Source organism: Aulostomus chinensis, chromosome 14, assembly GCF_037954235.1.
Source record: "Aulostomus chinensis isolate RoL2024-O1b breed Wild chromosome 14, RoL_Achi_v1.0, whole genome shotgun sequence".
Lineage (NCBI taxonomy): Eukaryota > Metazoa > Chordata > Actinopteri > Syngnathiformes > Aulostomidae > Aulostomus > Aulostomus chinensis.
This window is the reverse complement of record NC_141333.1, coordinates 20560273-20580316: the sequence shown is the minus strand read 5'-3', so window position 1 is coordinate 20580316 and position 20044 is coordinate 20560273. Positions and strand designations below refer to the sequence as shown.

Genomic DNA, 20044 nt, shown 5'->3' with positions numbered 1-20044 from the left:
TTCTTGCAGACGTAAAGGCGGTCCTGTTTTCCTTTGAATAAAAGTCTCTCGAGTGTTCACCAGAATGTTCTACTCCACAAGCAGCGATAAAATAAATGGTCAATGGATTCTTCACAGTACAGAAATTACAAGAGGATTCCATTTTAATTTGAAATCTCTCTCATGGTCAGCTGGACATGTTGTACGTGTTATTTTGAAAGATACCTCCTCAGAGTTTCCACCAACTCGGAGCTCAGGAATAAACACAGTTTGTTGAACCTGCTTTCTGGAACAGACCCCTGTAGCACTAGTTGTACTACCACTTGTTCTACTAGTACTCGTATTATAACCAACAGTAGTACCAGCTACAACTTCAACATGGTGGTAGTACTGGAATCAATACTAGTACTTTAATGCTCACATCATGCTGGTGTGCGTGTGTCTGTGTTTTCGTACCAGGACGTGATCTCAAAATTAACTCGCGATGTTTTGTCCTCCGGTCAGTAGGTGGCGATGAGCCCTTTGGACGTTGGGTGGCGGCCCGCCATCAAAACCGAATCGAAGAACAAGCAGAAGCAGAAGCACCCCCCCCCCCCCATCTCTGTGTACATCCGTGGTCGTGACGGGAATGTGCCGGTAGATTTGCTCTCTGTAGTTGGTTGTTGGATTAATTCATCGTTTCATTCGTCGTTGTCTTGCTGACGTCATGGGGAAGCTCCTGTTCCGGGGTGTCGCGTCACTGAGGAGCCCCGCAGCTCTCATCCACGGAAGAACCCCTATACTGGGAACCAGTAGGCGACTGTACTGCAGCGGACCAGTGTCCCAGTACTTACACCGGAGCGTGGTGCCATCGATGCATTACCAGAAGAGTTTACCCAGGTGACACACCTCACCTGTCCTGCTGCCGCGGGGATATCTGTGTTGTGGTTTTAGAATTTCTATACTGGAGGGGGTTGAATGTCACCAGTTAACCTGGGAAAGTGTTAGCTTGTTGCTTGTGTGACCGGGGAGCGCCTCCAGTAATGTAGGTGAAAGTGCACAGGTTCAGAGCTGGACCGCCACCAGGGGGCGTGTTGTAGCTAAACTGACACACTGATGTCCCATCTTTTGTTTACATCCGGGGAATCTTTTAGGTTACCCATTCCAACCCTGGAGGATACTATCAGGAGGTATTTAGCCGCTCAGAGGCCACTTCTGGATGATGATCACTTCAGGTGTGTGTTATCAAGACAAGAAAACTTGTGAATGTATTTGATACATCTACTTAAAATCTTGTCATGCCTTCTTGTGTCCTCAGAAATACAGCAAAACTCGCAGAGGACTTCCAGAATGGTGAAGGCAAACTCCTGCAGGAGGAGCTGGTGGCTCTGGACAGAAACAACAAGCACACGAGCTACATCTCAGGTGGGGGCCACAACCTGACCTGCTCACTGCACGCTTGCGTCCATCAGGGTTGCTGCTGGGCTCAGGGCTCAACATTTATTGAGGTGTGGTTTGGGTCACTGGTTCTCTTGGGTTCAGTTCACTCTGTCAGGGTTCCCACAAGTTTCAACAAGTCAAATTTAAGACTTTTTGGATGAAATTTTAGACCCATTCGCGACACCGTGATAGCTCTTGGTCACCAGTGGAATGGAGGCATGTGCTTCCCTCACACCAAGTGCTTGTCGTGGTGCTGAAGCAAGTGGATCGATACATGAAAAAGAATCTCCAATGTCGCATGGCAGCACCGACCAATTTGAATAAAGACGGATACAGAATTCTCAATTTCACCATTTATTTTGGCATTGAGAAAAGAACACGGCCACACTCCTTCCCTCCAGAGAAGGCAACTGGAGTAGGGGAGTGAACTGAAAAGAGAAAAACAAAAAAAAGATAATAAAAAAAAAAAAAGTGACACGTGTAAGAATTAGTGTGCATATCAGTGACATTTGTTGTGTTGCGGTACCTGGGCAGCGGGAGCGGAGACCTGGTCGCTGGAGGAGGTCGAGGCATGGCAGCAGGTGCTGGAGAGGTCAGATATGCGGCTCCATGCAGCCTCTTACTTGCGTCTCACGTTTACCGGACGTCGCGTGCGACTCCAGGGCCTTCATCCCTAATGTTCCCCCTTCGTGCGGATTTCCAGGAACTCTTTTCAACCAGCACTTCAATTCTTTTCTGTTCAGCCACAGATCATTGAATCGGCACTCGCCCATTTTAGGTACCCAGTCAGACGCACCGCGCATCCACCACATGCAACCTGCTCGACTGTCTGTGCAACACGGAACTCGGACCGCACGAATGTGATACGCAGCGTTCAGATTTCTCATTTTATTGGTTCCACCTTGAATAACTTTTCGTTTATGAGGTTGAACTGATTTCATTGTTGCACACTCCTGCGGGACCATTTTTTTTAACACGGTAGCTCGAACGTAACATCAATTTAAGACTCGGTGCCTCATTTTTAAGACCTACTACCAAAATTTAAGACTTTGTAAGGGCCTTAAATTTCGGATTTGAGACTTTTAAGACTGCGCGGGAACCATGCTTTGATTTGAACGTTAGGGACAAGGGAACATCGCCGCCACGTGCCCTCAGAGCACGTTCTCTTGCATGTTGAACCTTGTGTTGTGTATAGAACAATTTGTTTTTTACAGTTTGTTATGACATCATCATCATGGAAGAACCTGTTGCGACAATTGCAGCAGTTGCACTGTCAGTCACCAGTGAGCCGCCAAGTCGTACATCAGCACTGAGTGTCTGTCGCGCCGTCCTACATGGCGTCTGCGGCGCCCGGCCATGTGTCTGCCTCTACTAATGCCTCTGCTCTTGCAGGACCTTGGTTTGACATGTACCTCTCCGCCCGGGACTCTGTGGTACTGAACTTCAACCCCTTCATGTCCTTCAATGCCGACCCACAGACAGAGTACAATGACCAGCTTGTGCGGGCCACCAACATGGTGTGTGCAGCGGTTCGCTTCATGAAAACTCTGCGAGATGGATTACTGGAGCCAGAGGTTTTCCACCTCAATCCAGCCAAGAGCGACACAGTCTCCTTCAAAAAGTTCATTCGCTGGGTCCCGTCCTCTCTGTCCTGGTATGGTGCCTACATGGTCAACGCATACCCGCTGGACATGTCTCAGTACTTCCGCCTCTTCAACTCAACTCGGATTCCCAAGAGGGGAAGAGATGAGCTGTTCACTGATGAGAAAGGGCGACATCTGCTGGTCATGAGGAAAGGCAACATGTATGTGTTTGACATTGTGGACCAAGATGGGAATTTGGTAAATCCCTCAGAGATCCAGTCCCACTTGAAGTACATCCTGTCCGACCCAATGCCAGCACCTGCTTTCCCTCTTGGAGTGCTGACCAGTGAGAACAGGGATGTGTGGGCTGGGCTGAGGGAAAAGCTGGTCGCAGCTGGAAACAAAGAGGACCTGCAGGCTGTGGACAGCGCCATTTTCTGTCTGTGTCTTGATGACGAGAGCATGAGGGACCCAATTCACATTTCCCACAACATGCTGCACGGCGATGGCTGCAACCGCTGGTACGACAAGTCCTTCAGCATTATTCTAGCTAAAGATGGACAGGCAGCCATCAACTTTGAGCACTCGTGGGGGGACGGTGTTGCAGTGCTCCGCTTTCAGAACGAGGTCTTCAAAGACACAACGGAGAGGCCGCTGGTGCATCCCAGCTCTGCTGCTGTGCCAGCAGCGGCTGGTTCTGCCTCAGCCGTGCGCAGACTACAGTTTAAGATGGATGGTGAGCTGGAGAACAGCATCAAAGTAGCCAAGGAGAACTTTGGTTCAGCTGTCTCCAAACTCACCATCGATGCTATGCAGTTCACGCGAGGTGGGAAGGAGCAGCTGAAGAGGAGCAAGTTGAGTCCAGATGCTGTTGCTCAGCTGGCTTTCCAGATGGCCTTCCTGAGACAGTATGGAGAGACGGTAGCCACGTACGAGTCCTGCAGCACCGCAGCCTTCAAGCACGGCCGCACGGAGACCATCCGACCAGCCACCATCCACACCAAGCAGTGCAGCCACGCCTTCGTCCGTGAACCAGGGAAACACAGCGTGGAGCAGCTGCAGGCCATGCTCCACCAGTGCTCCAAATATCATGGGCAGCTCACCAAAGAAGCAGCTATGGGTGTGTATCACCCCCCCCCCCCACACACACACACACACACACACACACACACACAAGAGCGTCATCATGCTTTGGTTACACAACATCAAAGACAGTCAACACATATTGAACAGCTATTTCTCACAATACTGTGTGGATGTTCCAGCCTTAGTAACCCTACACACCAAAGTCCATCTGTTCCTCTAGATGTTGCGGCGTGGCTGCTGTCACTGTCACGGCCGACATCAAAGCGCATAAACCAGAAACTACACACCGGGGTTTAGCTGAAACTACATGCACCTATGAATGGTGCTGGTAGGAAACTGCACAGCACTTCCTACAACGACACGCATGTGCAGTCTGTGTTCTCCAGGACAGTTTATTGAACCCTGTGTACCAACTGGTAGCGCGTTTGATGAGCGAGGGATCGCGCTGATGTTCCGTCTGCGGGCTCTGATGTCACTAACAGCACCTGATCTGATACCACAGCTCTATTACCACTCCTAACATCCTGATGTTTAACTTGACTTTGGGGGCACAAGTGCAGGGTGAACCGTCACCACTGTGCATTGCATTGTGGGAATGAGGTGCACACACAAGTGTTCTCATCATTTACGTGCTTCTGTCAGTGTTCTTGCGTGGGGAACCTGTGAGGCGCTAACTTCCTCTGCTGTCTCTGCCCAGGTCAGGGGTTTGACCGTCACCTCTTTGCCCTGCGACATTTGGCCAGTTCCAGGAATCGAGCTCTGCACCGCCTGTACGTGGACCCGGCCTATGCCGCCATCAACCACAACATCCTCTCCACTAGCACCCTCACCAGCCCGGCCGTCAGCCTTGGCGGCTTCGCCCCAGTGGTGCCTGATGGCTTTGGCGTTGGGTACGGTGTTCACGACAACTGGATTGGCTGCAACGTGAGCAGTTACCCCGATCGCAATGTCCACGACTTCCTGTTGTGTGTCCACAAGTCTTTAGAGGACATTTTCACGGTCCTGGAGGGGAAGCCCCTCAGCTAGCATGGCAGTCTGGTTTGAGTGAGGGGCTTCGGGGAGGCAGAGCCTCACTATCATTTATTGGTAAGAAACAAACGTGCTTCAAAATGCTCTTTGAAGTGCCAGACAATGTGGTCGGTGAAAGAGACGGTCAGACGTGACGGTGATGGAGGAAATGTCCAGTCAACATTTCTCATACAATGAAGGCTAACTCCAATTGTCAGCTGATGCAGGAGCAGCCACCGAGTCCTGACTGTGCCCCCTGCTGGTGTCAGGCTCCAGCTACACACCATTGGTCCTTCATGGGAAAGAGAATAAAGTTTGGTTTGATTCAATTATTTCCACTGTTTTTTCCCCCATAAATAATAAAATATGAAGAAGAGCTTTGCAAAGGCAGCAGTTTCTCTCTCACTTTATTTAAAATAGAAAAACAGTTGAACCAAAAGCAAATGTACAAAGGCGCTAGTACAACAACAGACATCAGCGAGGCGCTGCAACTCCACAGGCGCTTTAGATGGGCTTGATCTTGAAGTGTAGTCCAATGAGACTGAAGACGAGACATTTCAGGTCCTGCACCAGGTAGTAGAACACCCGCAGACCTTCAGGGTCCCTGAAACACACTCAGTGTTCACCAGTGATGTCATCAGTCTACCAAACCCAATACTGGACCAAGTACTCACTTTGACTGGTTGACATCAATCAAAGAACCAATCTTAGATGTCGTGAATGAAATGTGTTCGTCCCCGATGACGATCTCCAGTTCCTGTAACCAAAGTGACCACACAAACACGTTAATGCCCACGAAGAAGTGGAAGGACAGAGCTGCTCGTCATCATCAGTTCTTAGTTTGTGAGACGAGTGGAGTCTGTTCTTTTCCCGGTACAGCAGGAGTTTTTCCTTACTGATGCACCAAGTGGACCACATACTCCTACTACATACCTGACGTGACCAACAGATGCAGGATCAGGACTCACCATTGTCTAGTCTCTAGGACCGCATTCAGAGGTGGTCTAGTCTCTAGGACCGCATTCAGGAGTGGTCTAGTCTCTAGGACCGCATTCAGAGGTGGTCTAGTCTCTAGGACCGCATTCAGGGGTGGTCTAGTCTCTAGGACCGCATTCAGGAGTGGTCTAGTCTCTAGGACCGCATTCAGAGGTGGCCTACTCTCTAGGACCGCATTCAGGGGTGGTCTAGTCTCTAGGACCGTATTCAGGAGTGGTCTAGTCTCTAGGACCGCATTCAGAGGTGGCCTACTCTCTAGGACCGCATTCAGGGGTGGTCTAGTCTCTAGGACCGCATTCAGAGGTGGTCTGTATACATATATGTGTATATACATGTGTATATGTATACAGACACACACATCTTATTTCTGCAATGGATTTTAAAGAAAAAAAGTCTTGAAATCCTCCAAAACTCACCTTGATTTTCAAGACCGAACATTCCTGCTAATTCAGAACCAAACGTGCACTCAGACTCTACACTGAGCCGAAAGACTTTTGTCTTAAATGCCACGTCAAAGTAAAATGCCAATGCTAAGTTAGCAAAAGTATGCCAATGCTAATTTTGAGTCTTGGGTTTTGAAAACCCAGGGAAGTTTAGTTTTCTCAGAATTAAACACAATCTTACTAAATAGAAAACAAGCACCAAGTTAGAACCAATCAGATCCACTGAGTCAGGTCCATCAGCGACAGAAGGTGAGTCAGTCTGCTCAGAGCAGGTGGAGCCAGACAGAAGGGAACGGATCGCATCGTGATCTGCTTCCCACTTGTAGTCTATGATCGCCAAAAGCAACGGGAAGGGACCCAATGGAAACATCTACGTATATACAGGCACCATAAAACCAAGCAACAATGACCAAACCAGCACCGGACCCAGAATCTATGACTGATATTTCCCCTCAGTTTTTAATGTTGATTGACAGGAATGGTGACAGTATGACTGTCTCTCTCTCTTGGCACTGAAAAGCAATCAACAGCTTCTCTCTGTCTGTCAGCAGTCGAGAGAAATCAGCCCGATTATCCAGAAGGTGATATTAAAAGGGGGCGCTTCCCTGGCAGGGCTCTGAGGGCCTCTGCCGGGCTCAGAGACAGTTGGAGGTTGCTGTCAAAGCGACCCGAAGGTGGAGAACCTACCTGTCTGCCGACCCTGTCAGGAGGCGGCCACAGCGCGTCGTCTTCCTTGGTGATCTCACTGTCATCGATGATTCTCTTCAGTTCCTCCATCACACTCTTGTGTACATACGCCTGGTGTTACACACACGCACAGTCATCATCTCTAGATATTTGTAGTACCACAAATACATTCACCTTTGATTGCTCATTGTTGCGGAGGAGTCCAGGGTGTGTGAGTGCTGTGGAACAGCAAGTATACTATTGTGTACAGTTGCTCAGTACTGCGTGCTGCAGTTGCTCAGTACTGCGTGCTGCAGTTGCTCAGTACTGCGTGCTGCAGTTGCTCAGTACTGCGTGCTGCAGTTCCGGCCCATTAATGCTCAACGTACATACAGAAATGTGTAGTCCGTTTCAAACGATGTTCCCTGCTCTCGTACTTCCTTGCGTCCGCCATGTTGGCATGGATGTTAACCAATTGATCCACCAGGGGGCATCCCCCAGTCAAGTTTGTGACAACAAACTGTGGAGGAGGTACTGATAATGGCTTACACAAGAGACATAAACGGGGGCAGCGGTGGATGAATGCATTGTGACTGGAGGACGGAGAAGACGCACATTTCTCCTCACAAACTTACGCCATCGCTATATCTTTGTGTCTCACTACAGTTACAGATCACAGGGGGCAGCAACACTGCCCCCTCGATATCCGGTGGTACTGCTCCGTTTGGTCCGTATCCGCTTGATGGGAACGAACAGAAATGAGGACGAAATGAACGCAGAGTACGAACAAAGGCCATTTGCGTATTTGACGTTGAGCGTGAACGGGCCTCAACTCGGTACTGCGTCCCTCGACCACCGCCAACGGCCTCATTTGACTCGGACTACAAAATGGTGGCATAAATGCATCTTGAATACGTTACTCAGGTACATGCAGGGCGAGTTCCATTTAGTGACTACTTCTCACCAACTCTGTGCTGGTTCTGGATCAGTGTGTAGGGCGGAGTGCTGTGAACCGAGCTAAAGTTACGACAACAACTCACTTCTTTCCGGATCATGACATCATTCTTGTAGTTGCTGTTGTTTGCGTATCTCAGTTTACCTGCAAGAAAACAGATCTGTTAGGAAACAAAGTCCGTCCATGCGCGGCTCGCTCGGAGGGAAGCTCCTCCGCGGGCCACATGGCGGCAGGCCGCCTCTTCAGGTGACGATACCCGAACCTCATTAAAGACGAGTTAACGTCGCCTGGCTTTTAGTAGGACACATTATGTTCCTCTCATACACATTACAGAGATTTTGGCGCTAGAAGCTGCGGCACGGCTGGGGCCATGCTAACTATGCTATGCTAGCTATAGCGCCATCGACACGGCGGACTTTACCGTCAGGTCTGAATTCAAACTCCAGGAACTCGTGTCCAAACTTCCCCTTGTGTCCAACATAGTATCTCAAGTAGAAGTCGCTTGTTGACATTTCCACTCTTCAGAAGGTTGTCTGATCATTAAGCTCTTAACAACAGTTATGCTAACTTGCACGTAGCCCAGTCGTCAGCGGCCAGCCCGTCGCCTACGCATGCGCAGTCAGGAAGTGTGCCTTTACTAAGCCCTGCATCTGGTTTGTCAGGTAGTTCTGAGCGCCTGGTGGTCGCAGGTGCAGCGCCTGTAAGTAGTTTCCACAGTGTATTCATCGAGATTATTCATTTATCACAGCTGATTTAAGCACAATATGAAATGCATTTTCATATATTTGTTATGTCAACTCCTTTTTTGGTCCTTCCTCCGTCTGACTGGTCCAATTGGAAGTGTGTTTCCAAGCTGTTGTTTGCTTATTCCATTTTTTTTCAGATTATTCCATAAGGGTCAAAGAATGATTATGTTTACAATGTTTGAGTATTCTTCTAACGTTTCATTGGCAGAGAACAAACAGTTTTGTCATAACGGAAATAGAATTGATCATGTGATGATGATTGCTAGTTAGTCAGGCAAGAAACAGATAAATAGATCATAAATATGAGCTCTGCAAAAATGAAAGGCTTCCATAGATCCCTTCAGAAAAACTGCAACATTAACAAAGACTTCCAGTTTTCCTTGTTGTTTTAAAAAATAGGACTTGACAGTCTTTTTTTCCTCTCCTTTGTCATTTTTGCTACATTTAAACAAACAAAAAAAGCGTATTTGAGGATGATACTGATTACTTTGGAAAACGAAAATATATACAAACTCACATTTTGTAATAGTTTACAGATGTTTATGATTGTAGAACAGCCTTTATTTTAGACCATTTCATTGTCCTGTATTTGCATTGGTTTAGTGTTAATCCTTTTTTAACAGCTTTTGTTGAAGAAAAAGTTTGTCCTCAAAGAACTCAAGCAGGGATTACTCCCAATGATGCAACTGTCGTCGCATTTAGATGACGTCATCATCATTCGCATCCTCGCTCCCTCATGGCAGGCTCGTTTTCTCAGGAGCTCGAGGATCTGCTGAACCCTTTACCCAAGTTCGCAGATCCGGAGGACGATGACGAGGCGACCAGAGCCAGAGTCGCGGAGAGGTTCGTGGAGGACGGCGAGCCCGAGGCAGGCGCCGGTGTCAGCGGCCTTCGGAGGCTCAGCACGCTCCTGCCCGAGGACATCGGCGGCAGGTACACGGGGAGAGCCGTGACCCGCCGGCAGCTGCTGAAGGACATCGAGGGACCCGATGAAGAGGCAGATGATAGTGATCAGAGTTTAGAGGAGGACGGGGGTCCAGGAGGCAGAGAGGGGCCCCACATCACTGGCCCTGGGCGGAGGGACTTCCAGCAGCTGACAGAGGGCATGGATGAGCTTGGGGTCAGCGGAGGTGAAGATGGAAGCACGGATGAGGTGGAAGACGATGGCGAGGACGGCCATGATGACGGAGGCGTCTGCACCTTCTCTCAGGAGAAAGTTGATGAGGAGGTGGAGAAAGGGAAGGCTGTGAAAAACCAGTTGGCACTCTGGGACCAGCTGCTTGAGGGCCGCATCAAAATCCAAAAAGCTCTGATGAGCGCCAACCAGCTCCCTCAGCCCCTGGTCTTCCCTGAGTTCAGGAGGAGGGGTGGGTTGGAGCTGGCGGGGGCGCTGAAGAACTCCCACAAGGCTCTAAAGGCTCTGCAGCGATCCCTGCTGGAGCTGCACGACCAGCTGCTGTACCAAAGCAGCGACACCAGGAGCATCGCACTGATGAAGACAGAGGGTGAAGGTGAGAGCGAGGACGGGTCCCTGCAGGAAGTTGGACCGACCAAACGAAAACTGGCCATGGCAGACTACCCGGACTTAGCGGCCAAGCGCTTCTCAGCCTACCGACCTTACTGTGACGCCACGCTGCAGAGGTGGCATGACAAAACCAGGCTGAACATGGGCAAGAGCAGCAGGGGGTTCAGCGCCTTCGACAGGGACATACGGACCCAGGTGGAGCAGGTGCTGATGGACGGTGAGAGACTGGTGCAGCGGACCCGGACGAGGCGCTCCGAGTACAGAGTTCTGGGGAAAAAAGAGAACTCGGCTGTGACCTCTGACACGGTCTCCTCTGAGGGGGTGGAGCAACACCTGAAAGCCAACACACATCTCAAAGACCTGGACGAGGACATTTTTGACGATGATGATTTCTACCACCAGCTGCTGCGAGAGCTGATTGAGCGCAGGACAAGTGCAACGGACCCCAACGACCAGGTAGCCCTGGGCCGGCAGTGGCTCGCCATCCAGAAGCTCCGCAGTAAGATCAAGAAGAAGGTGGACACCAAGGCCAGCAAGGGGCGCAAAGTCCGCTTCCACGTCCACAGTAAGCTGGTGAACTTCATGGCTCCCGTGGACCACAGCTCCATGAGTGACGAGGCGCGCAGCGAGCTGTACCGAGGACTCTTCAGCCCGGCGTGACAGCAGACAGGAGGTGCTCCTTCTGGATCTCTACTGGCCGGCTCACGCTAGGCGGGACTCCGAGAGGACTCTGGCCTGATGGGGACAAACACGGTTCTTAAAATACCTTGGAAACCAAGTAGATCTGTCAGTATGTCAAGAGACGCAGTACAAGTGTACCAACTGGATACTGAGTGTAAGGAGTTCTGTAACGTTTAGGTCACCAAGTAAAGCCTTAACGTCACGGTTCTCTCGTTCATGGAAGGTTCTCATACGCCAGGACCTTTTTAGCCCCTGATTTAGTCTTCCAGATGAGAAGCAAAGCCTGATGCTTGTAATTCTTTGCTCCTGATGTTTGTTGTGTACCTCATAATATTAAAGTCCTATGTAACTGCCAGTTTGAAGAAGTACATGATAGTTGTCAGGAGCTAAAAAGTCCTGGGTTTCCCCGATGAGGGACAAATGAAGGTGTATCTTTTGAGCTTAGAACATTTAGGGGACGAGGTCCATGCTCTTGATTCCACATTCCCAGTTTCCATGTTCCAGAACAGTGTGAAGTCTGAAGTCTTGACCAAATGAAGTCCTTGATATGCAGTAAAAATACTGGCGTTACTCAAACATGAGCTGGGCTGGTTGTAGTATCACTGTCAAGCTCACAGTTGTAGAAGTACTGTTGTTCTTCATAAGATGCTTTGTTACACTTAAAAGCCTGGAAGACGTGCGCTCTGCCCCGTCCTCTAAATTTGGTCCTCTGCGTGTCCCGTACATGAGTATCGCTGCACACATGAAGCAGCCATTATTGCGCTGCCCGCTGCGCCCACAGGGGGGCGCTGGCGGCCCGCCTGTGTCTCCTGGCGGAACCAGCAGCTCCTGTCTGGTTTGTCCTCGATATTAAATCTGATTGTGGACGAAGGAGCAGGAGGCGTTCAATTGCTACGTTGTTATCTCCGCTGACAAACATTCTTTTCTCTCAAGCGACGCCTGCTGGGCCCTAATGGTTTTTAAGGGTTCACGTGTATTCTGCTGAGTTTTGAAGTACTACGTTACTTGCACCTGTGCGACACTCGTGTGTGTGTGTGTGTGTGTGTGTGTGTGTGTGTGGGGGGGGGGGGGGGTAGGAGGAACCAGCGCGGCTCGCTTCTGCCCGGATGTGCGATCCCTGTAATCACGCCTCCATTGAAATACTCGCGCGCTCAATAAGAACCTGTGTGGTTCGTAAGCAGAACCACGTTGAACCTGTCAGAAAAGGAACCTGCACGGAGCGCTGACGTCAAAGTTCCACCTGGCCGCGCTCCTTTGGCACTGACAGCAACTCAAAGCTCCGCTTGTCCTCCAGACTCAGGCGTCACTCCCAACTGAAGTGAACTGGAGGAGCAGGCAGGGACCCCCCCCCCCCCCCCAGGCAGCCCCCCCATCCCCGCAGCAGCTCAAGGACAGTTTTATCTCGATGCCAGCAGCCTGGCTGGAACCACCCAGAGGCAGCGACTCACTTCCCTCAAACACACTCTTAATTAAACAAACCAGCATAATGGAGGAGAGGCTCCCGCCGCTCCCGCGAGGCCGAGGACTTCATTAATATTTAGAGACCCCGTGGACGTCCCTGCCTTAATAAGCCTGGTACCGCAGGTCCTCGGCGGCTCCGGGAGCAGCTGGAACCAGCGGGCCCCCACATCTCATTGCATCTCGGAGACATACAGAAGGGTTTTTGTTCCACCCGTCATGTTAGTGATGAATATGAGGAGTGGGTACAGATGGCGTACTAGTACACCAGTGAATGAGAGCCAGTACTGTGATACTGAGCTGTTGCTTGAAGGGTGGCAGATGTTCTCCGTTTCTTCCTTGTCTCGTTTCTCATGCTAAGCTCAACCCTCTTGGTGCAGCGTCACATCAACTCACTGTTAGGAGCCTGGAGCTCACGAAGAGCCAGCCAGGTAAGGTACAGGTGAAGGGCTGCGTCACGTGGCTGGGAGCAGCTCCCCTCTGGTCAGCCGAGAAACTGCACTCCTCAGCCGGAACGTTTTCTTGCAGCATCTTTTAGCTGGTTATCGTGCAGCTGCAGGAACAATGTGCAGCTTTGGGAGGAACTAGCAGGTTCCATGTGGTTCCAGAGTTTTACCCTCAAAGAGGATGAAAATAGAAATGGAACCCACGTTTTCTACTAAATATTTGTAGCAGTAACTGTATAGTATTAGTAGTGGTACTGTATATTCGTGCATCTACTGGCTGTGAGCCCACAGAAGTCCTCAGAGGCTCTCAGTTCAACGTCAGCAGCTTCACAGAAACTGGAGCTGCGTTTCTTGAATCTGGCGCAGTATTTTAGGACCATAGTAGTGCGGGACTGAGGTTTCTCAAAATAACATCAGCATCTCAGTTCGTGGAGAACAAATTTGATGCCTGTTTTCTTCCTCCTCTGGGGCTCCATGCAACTTGTGCAGCAGTAACCCTGACTTTGATCTGGAAGGCGGCTGCTGGCAGCGTCGGGTGGGCGCTCCGCGCTGTCAGCCTGCTGTTGCCTTTGTGGTCGTCTGGCTGCTTGTAACTGACGGAGAAAGAAGCCCGGCGTGTTGTGGATTGTGGGCGTTATCTCCAGTCTCGCATCCCTCGCGCGTCCGTTCTCACTCCGGTTGCAGGGGCTTGGAGCGCATCTCCTTCTGCAGCCCTCAGAATTCAGGTGGCCCTCAGCCATTCTGGCTGTCTGTCGGGTGTCGTTGTGAATCAGCGTCAGGCAGGAGTGTAACAGACAATCACACAGATTTTACATGCTACATTTGCCTTTAATGGAGGGGAAATTGTGCGCTGAGCTGAGCCCCAAATAGAAATCCCCAGCAACACTTGTGTGTGTGTAATTAGCACAGTAAACCTCCTAATTAGCTTGTTGCATTGTCAGTGGTTATAGAAGCATCCGGATGTGTGTGTGTGTGTGTGTGTGTGTGTGTGTGGGGGGGGGGGGGGGGTAGCAGATGGCTTCTTGCTGTCTTGCAGGCAAACAGTGGTAGAGCGAGGGGGCTGTCAGACGTTCCTCCCCCTCCCCCCAGCAGCCACAGAAGCAGAAGTTAAGAATAGAGGAAGTCTTGTCACATTGCATGTGAAGGACTCCGTGTTCTGAGGGGCCATACGTTCTCCAAACAAACAACCGCCGCTCGGCCGCGCAGCCACATTTCTTCCCCTAGTTATTAGTCCCTTTCGGTCAGATACTGTCACAGATCTGCACCGCTTGCTGTTGTGTTTAGGCCTCAAGTTGACATAATCCAGCGTTCCCCACTGTTGATCTGCACTACAGCCTGAGTGCGCCTCTGGATTACAGAATCTACGCTGATATCATTAAAAATGGTACGCTGTCAGATCCCTTTTGATGGCGTTCGTCAGGGGAGTGTGGACAAATATGGTTTAATAAGATGAACCAGAAGCTTTTGGAGCAGAGGGATGAGATCTGGAGCTCAGATCCTGAGTCTGGAAACGTGGAGTTACTCGCTGATGTGCTGCAGCTGCCCAAAGTCGCCTCCGTCACTCTGTAATCTGTTCTGACGTAGAGAACTGAAGCGGTTTTTGGGGACGTCCTCTTCCAGATGTTGAACCTGATTCGAAAGGAAAAGGTGATTTTGAGGGGGTTTGGGCTCAGGGGTCGGGGTGGGTTCCAGGGCACAAGGAGGATTTGGGCTGAGCCACTTTGTCTTTCTCACTGGTCCTTTTTTTCTGAAAATATCTCTGTGCGCTGTTTGCCAGCTTGACGATAATGAAGCCGTGGTTAAGGTCTCCTGTCCTCCTGGACTTCAGGTGCCACAAAGGAATTTTGCAAGCAGGATCTAGTTGGGACCCAAAGAGTCCCGTGGGTCTGGCACATTGAGCCAATGACATGATGAGAAAATTGTCATTTCCAGAAAAAACAGGAATAAACAGAAACAGAAGTGCATTTTATTTGGTCAAAGTTCTTATTTGGGCTCATAAATCAAACAAACTGTGAGACATTCTTCTAGTATTTTGACGGCCCTCAAGTTCAAAATGTACGACCACTGTACCAGAGGAGAAACGATGACATCATTTTATTTGACCACAGCCGATGGTTCGTTGTCATCAGCGTTATTTTGTCAGGTCTGTTTGCAAACACATTCTGCAGAAGAGCAAACATGAACCCAATTGGAGGAGCAACGTCCTACATTCCTCAGATGGGTTTAATTAAATGACATCGAGTGATTGAAAAAGATATAGTTTCAATTAAAGAACTTTAATTGAAAAAGGTCATTTCAAAAACTAAATGTTCTATTAGAAATTCAATTACTTCCCAGAGAAAAGGAATGTAGTACATTTCTTCATAATGGACTCTGGAATGTAATAAGTCAGCCAATTAACAATTTTCCATTTGATTTAGGTAGATTTTATGATCTTTGTTCACAATATCAATTACAAAGAGAGCGTCGTGGAGGCAGAGCTCATGATGGCTGCAGACGGCAGAGGAGGAAAGAACCCCTGACTAATTATTGCATCCCTAACCAGCTTTCAATTATGATAATTAGAACACAAATCATGCACTCACACACATGTAGGTCAGATTCTCAGCCTTTGTTCTGCAACGACTTCTATAACAGGAAAACTTCCATGTATGGCAGAAAACGTGACATTCAGAGGGAAAAGTTAACACGTGTGGCTGCGCTGAGTTCAGGCGCTGTTTTTAGGCCTTTGACAGACATCAGTCAGTCGTGAGGTCAGCTGCTTTAACCTGCTCACGCTGCATCCTGGGAAATGAGTATTCAGCAGTTTGATGATCGAGCGTTGCTGTTTATGCACAGCCAAGACATTAATTTGCTGGCACCGTTGCTTTTCTGGTCTCTCAGTGCATTTACCACAACATGCAGTGCTTCAGAGGTGAAGATGTGCTGAGAAAATGTTTCAAAAGCACAAATACGAACCCTCTTCCTTGTTAACCAGAACACAACCGAGACTCTGCTCATACCTGCAACTCCTACCTTCAACATGTGAAAATGCTCTCCAGAAAAATGGAACGTTTTTCTCCAAAAAGCTGCTGATGAGATGAAGGTGGTGACGAACTGCACCGTCTCCACAAACGGCCGATCAGTGTCTTCAATGTGCCAAAACATGTGCAGCCCAGCTGGTGAACGCAGCAGAACCGAGGTGTTCTTGCAGTCGTAGCTTCCATCAACCTCATCAGCTCAGTACTGCATGTCCAATAAAACACACGTTCATGATTAGTCATATTTCATTTTTTTGTTTTTTTCATTGAAAGCCCATTGAACTTGGACACAAAACTGTAAAATAGTTCAAAGGAGCTCCACCTAAGTCCCCAACACAGTACCAAGGGTCATAGTTCATCCACGTGCTAGAACAGACGCTGGAGAACCACGGGCCACGTGTACAGTAGGCTGCTCTTTCCTCGAACAGTAAGTCTGAGCCACAGGGCCTCTGACATGGAAAATACATACAAACTAAAAGGAAAAAACACAAACTTGTAGTTCTGAAGTGTGAGACTCATGAAACAGAAGATCCTAAGGGAATGTTCCGGACTCTGGACTCGAGAGCGATCACTCCCCCATGCCGGAGCAGAAACACGCAGCTCTGAAGCTCCATTGTCCTGAGTTTGGTGTTTGATTTGGCTCAAGCAGGGAAGTGGTTTAAAACGCTGAAATCAGCTGGGCCAGATTTGAACTGTATAGTTATGAATGGGTGTGTGAGTGTTAGCTTTGTAGTTTTTAATATTTCAAGTACATGTTGCTATGCTGAAATGAGCAGAGTACTACATCTCCCAGCAGTACTTGTCAAACACCTCCAGCGTGAGTGAGCATGTGAATGTGGTGTCACGGTGATGCGCTGCATTGTGACAGCGTCTGTCACGTTTACAGGCTTCACACATTAAATCGATAAATTTAACAAAAGACAGAATTTTTTTAAAGTGGTGGGAATTTCCTACACATTTTAGAATATTAATTCAGTTGAGGTCAACAGAAATCTGAGTTTGTGTTTATAGAAGTATGTCTTCGTCAGTAATGTGGTGGATGCACCCTGCGAGCCCCGGTGGTGAAGAGAGGGTCGCGACCTCTTTCCTGAAAGGTCATGGGAATGTGCTGAAAATGAGAGGGGAAAACATGGACCTGCATTCAAACTGGGAGCATCCGATCTCACGCGCTCAGCTGTGAGAGGGCAGAAGTGAAACACCCTCAGTCACGCGCCGACAAACAGAGCCGAAGCCAAAATATGGCAACACAGTTTTTTGCCCAACAGGGGGCACTATGAGCCAGGAGGCAGTTGAGTGGAATTCACATTCATCCTTACAGGTGAAACAAACGCACTCAGTCAGTCAGTTGGAACCCAGCAGCAGAAGCTAACCAGCCTGATCCGGGGAATAGGAGAGCCAACATGGAGACATGCAGTACAGAGTGCAGTACAGAGTGCAGTACAGCGTGCATATAGAGTGCATATAGAGTGCAGTACAGAGTGCAGTACAGAGTGCAGTAAAGAGTGCAGTACAGAGTGCAGTACAGAGTGCAGTAAAGAGTGCAGTAAAGAGTGCAGTACAGAGTGCAGTACAGAGTGCAGTAAAGAGTGCAGTACAGAGTGCAGTACAGAGTGCAGTAAAGAGTGCATATAGAGTGCAGTACAGAGTGCAATAAAGAGTGCAGTACAGAGTGCAGTACAGAGTGCAGTACAGAGTGCAGTAAAGAGTGCAGTACAGAGTGCAGTACAGAGTGCAGTAAAGAGTGCAGTAAAGAGTGCAGTACAGAGTGCAGTACAGAGTGCAGTAAAGAGTGCAGTACAGAGTGCAGTACAGAGTGCAGTAAAGAGTGCATATAGAGTGCAGTACAGAGTGCAATAAAGAGTGCAGTACAGAGTGCAGTACAGAGTGCAGTACAGAGTGCATATAGAGTGCAGTACAGAGTGCATATAGAGTGCAGTATAGAGTGCATATAGAGTGCAGTACAGAGTGCAGTACAGAGTGCAGTAAAGAGTGCAGTACAGAGTGCAGTACAGAGTGCAGTAAAGAGTGGAGTACAGAGTGCAGTACAGAGTGCAGTAAAGAGTGCAGTAAAGAGTGCAGTACAGAGTGCAGTACAGAGTGCAGTAAAGAGTGCAGTACAGAGTGCAGTAAAGAGTGCATATAGAGTGCAGTACAGAGTGCAATAAAGAGTGCAGTACAGAGTGCAGTACAGAGTGCATATAGAGTGCAGTACAGAGTGCATATAGAGTGCAGTACAGAGTGCAGTACAGAGTGCAGTAAAGAGTGCAGTACAGAGTGCAGTAAAGAGTGCATATAGAGTGCAGTACAGAGTGCAGTACAGAGTGCAGTAAAGAGTGCAGTACAGAGTGCAGTACAGAGTGCAGTAAAGAGTGCAGTACAGAGTGCAGTACAGAGTGCAGTACAGAGTGCATATAGAGTGCAGTACAGAGTGCAGTACAGAGTGCAGTAAAGAGTGCAGTACAGAGTGCAGTAAAGAGTGCATATAGAGTGCAGCACAGAGTGCAGTACAGAGTGCAGTAAAGAGTGCATATAGAGTGCAGTACAGAGTGCAGTAAAGAGTGCATATAGAGTGCATATAGAGTGCAGTACAGAGTGCAGTACAGAGTGCAGTAAAGAGTGCAGTAAAGAGTGCAGTACAGAGTGCAGTAAAGAGTGCATATAGAGTGCAGTACAGAGTGCAGTACAGAGTGCAGTAAAGAGTGCATATAGAGTGCAGTAAAGAGTGCATATAGAGTGCAGTACAGAGTGCAGTACAGAGTGCAGTAAAGAGTGCAGTACAGAGTGCAGTAAAGAGTGCAGTAAAGAGTGCAGTAAAGAGTGCAGTACAGAGTGCAGTATAGAGTGCATATAGAGTGCAGTACAGAGTGCAGTAAAGAGTGCATATAGAGTGCAGTACAGAGTGCAGTACAGAGTGCAGTAAAGAGTGCAGTGAAGAGTGCAGTACAGAGTGCAGTAAAGAGTGCAGTAAAGAGTGCAGTACAGAGTGCAGTACAGAGTGCAGTAAAGAGTGCAGTACAGAGTGCAGTAAAGAGTGCAGTACAGAGTGCAGTACAGAGTGCAGTACAGAGTGCAGTAAAGAGTGCAGTACAGAGTGCAGTAAACTGCTCACCTCACTGCTGCACTTTTTCATGCGTGACTGCGTTCAGTTCGTGAATGATCCAGGACTGAGCCGGCAAGAGGCGCGTGGGTCCTGGAGCGCACGAGCGGGAATTTCTGGACGTTTGTGAACCGTACCGCTGGAAAGTAAACTACAAACGTACATGTTTCTATTTCTGTACTTCATTTCTCAACAGAATGAAAATAAAAACGAAGACGCATTATTGGATGAAAAGCCTGATGAAAAATTGAGTGACTACTTAAATGTTACAACCCTAAGAACATATTCAGATATCATAGCATCTTTAGAAAGGCTCTTTCTACATCAGGAAAAATGAACTTCAACCACTTTTGCCAAAAATTGTACTCTCCTTTAAAAAATCCTGATCATTTTACTATATTTTTATTCTGATAAAGGATCTAACTCATCACTGAATGCTATGAATGCATTCATATTTTTAACTTATTTCCAGCTAAAACAAGAATATTAGTCATTTTTATTACTCAGTATAATTAAATCAATGCTTTTTTTTTAAAAATAAGAGTTGATGAGCACTGCTAGTTATGTTAATCAAATTTCCTCATTGGACCTAATGCTGCAATTACAAATATTCTGTCAATAAACAATGAATCCAAATTAAAGTAGCGCTTCTCCAAAAATGGTATTTTACCTTTCAAGCACTCAGAGAACCACGCACGAACAGTTAGCCTGAAGCTAATGGAGACTGACGGCTAACAAGAGCCGAACTGTCCAGAAACGTTTGTATATTAGTTGATTTGAGCTGAAAAAAAAATAAACCAAGATTAGCTGTTGTTAGCGGTCTCTCTCCTTTAGCTTAAGGCTAACTGTACGTGCCTGGCTCTTCCTGCATTCTGGAGTCACTAAGAAGTGACGAAGGAGGGAAAAACATCTTAGAGAGCTGAATGCTATTGTTAG

General features: G+C 48.4%; 3 protein-coding genes across 3 annotated transcripts; 2 read left to right on the top strand and 1 right to left on the bottom strand.

The window, feature by feature from the left end:
• The first annotated feature begins 581 nt into the window (after window positions 1-581).
• On the top strand, window positions 582-5459 carry cpt2 (carnitine palmitoyltransferase 2). The gene is made up of 5 exons (XM_086224229.1): window positions 582-858; window positions 1113-1193; window positions 1277-1383; window positions 2791-4101; window positions 4765-5459. The coding sequence occupies exons 1-5, from the start codon at window positions 686-688 to the stop codon at window positions 5091-5093; spliced, it is 2001 nt and encodes a 666-aa protein (XP_086080355.1). The 5' UTR covers window positions 582-685; the 3' UTR covers window positions 5094-5459.
• Window positions 5460-5465: 6 nt separating this feature from the next.
• magoh (mago homolog, exon junction complex subunit) lies at window positions 5466-8766 on the bottom strand. The gene is made up of 5 exons (XM_086224232.1): window positions 8557-8766; window positions 8221-8279; window positions 7202-7312; window positions 5750-5832; window positions 5466-5679 (listed from the first exon to the last, which is right to left on the bottom strand). The coding sequence occupies exons 1-5, from the start codon at window positions 8645-8647 to the stop codon at window positions 5580-5582; spliced, it is 444 nt and encodes a 147-aa protein (XP_086080358.1). The 5' UTR covers window positions 8648-8766; the 3' UTR covers window positions 5466-5579.
• Window positions 7919-11795, top strand: aatf (apoptosis antagonizing transcription factor). Its single transcript, XM_086224230.1, has 2 exons — window positions 7919-8104; window positions 9505-11795. The coding sequence occupies exon 2, from the start codon at window positions 9618-9620 to the stop codon at window positions 11064-11066; it is 1449 nt and encodes a 482-aa protein (XP_086080356.1). The 5' UTR covers window positions 7919-8104; window positions 9505-9617; the 3' UTR covers window positions 11067-11795.
• Window positions 11796-20044: the final 8249 nt, after the last annotated feature.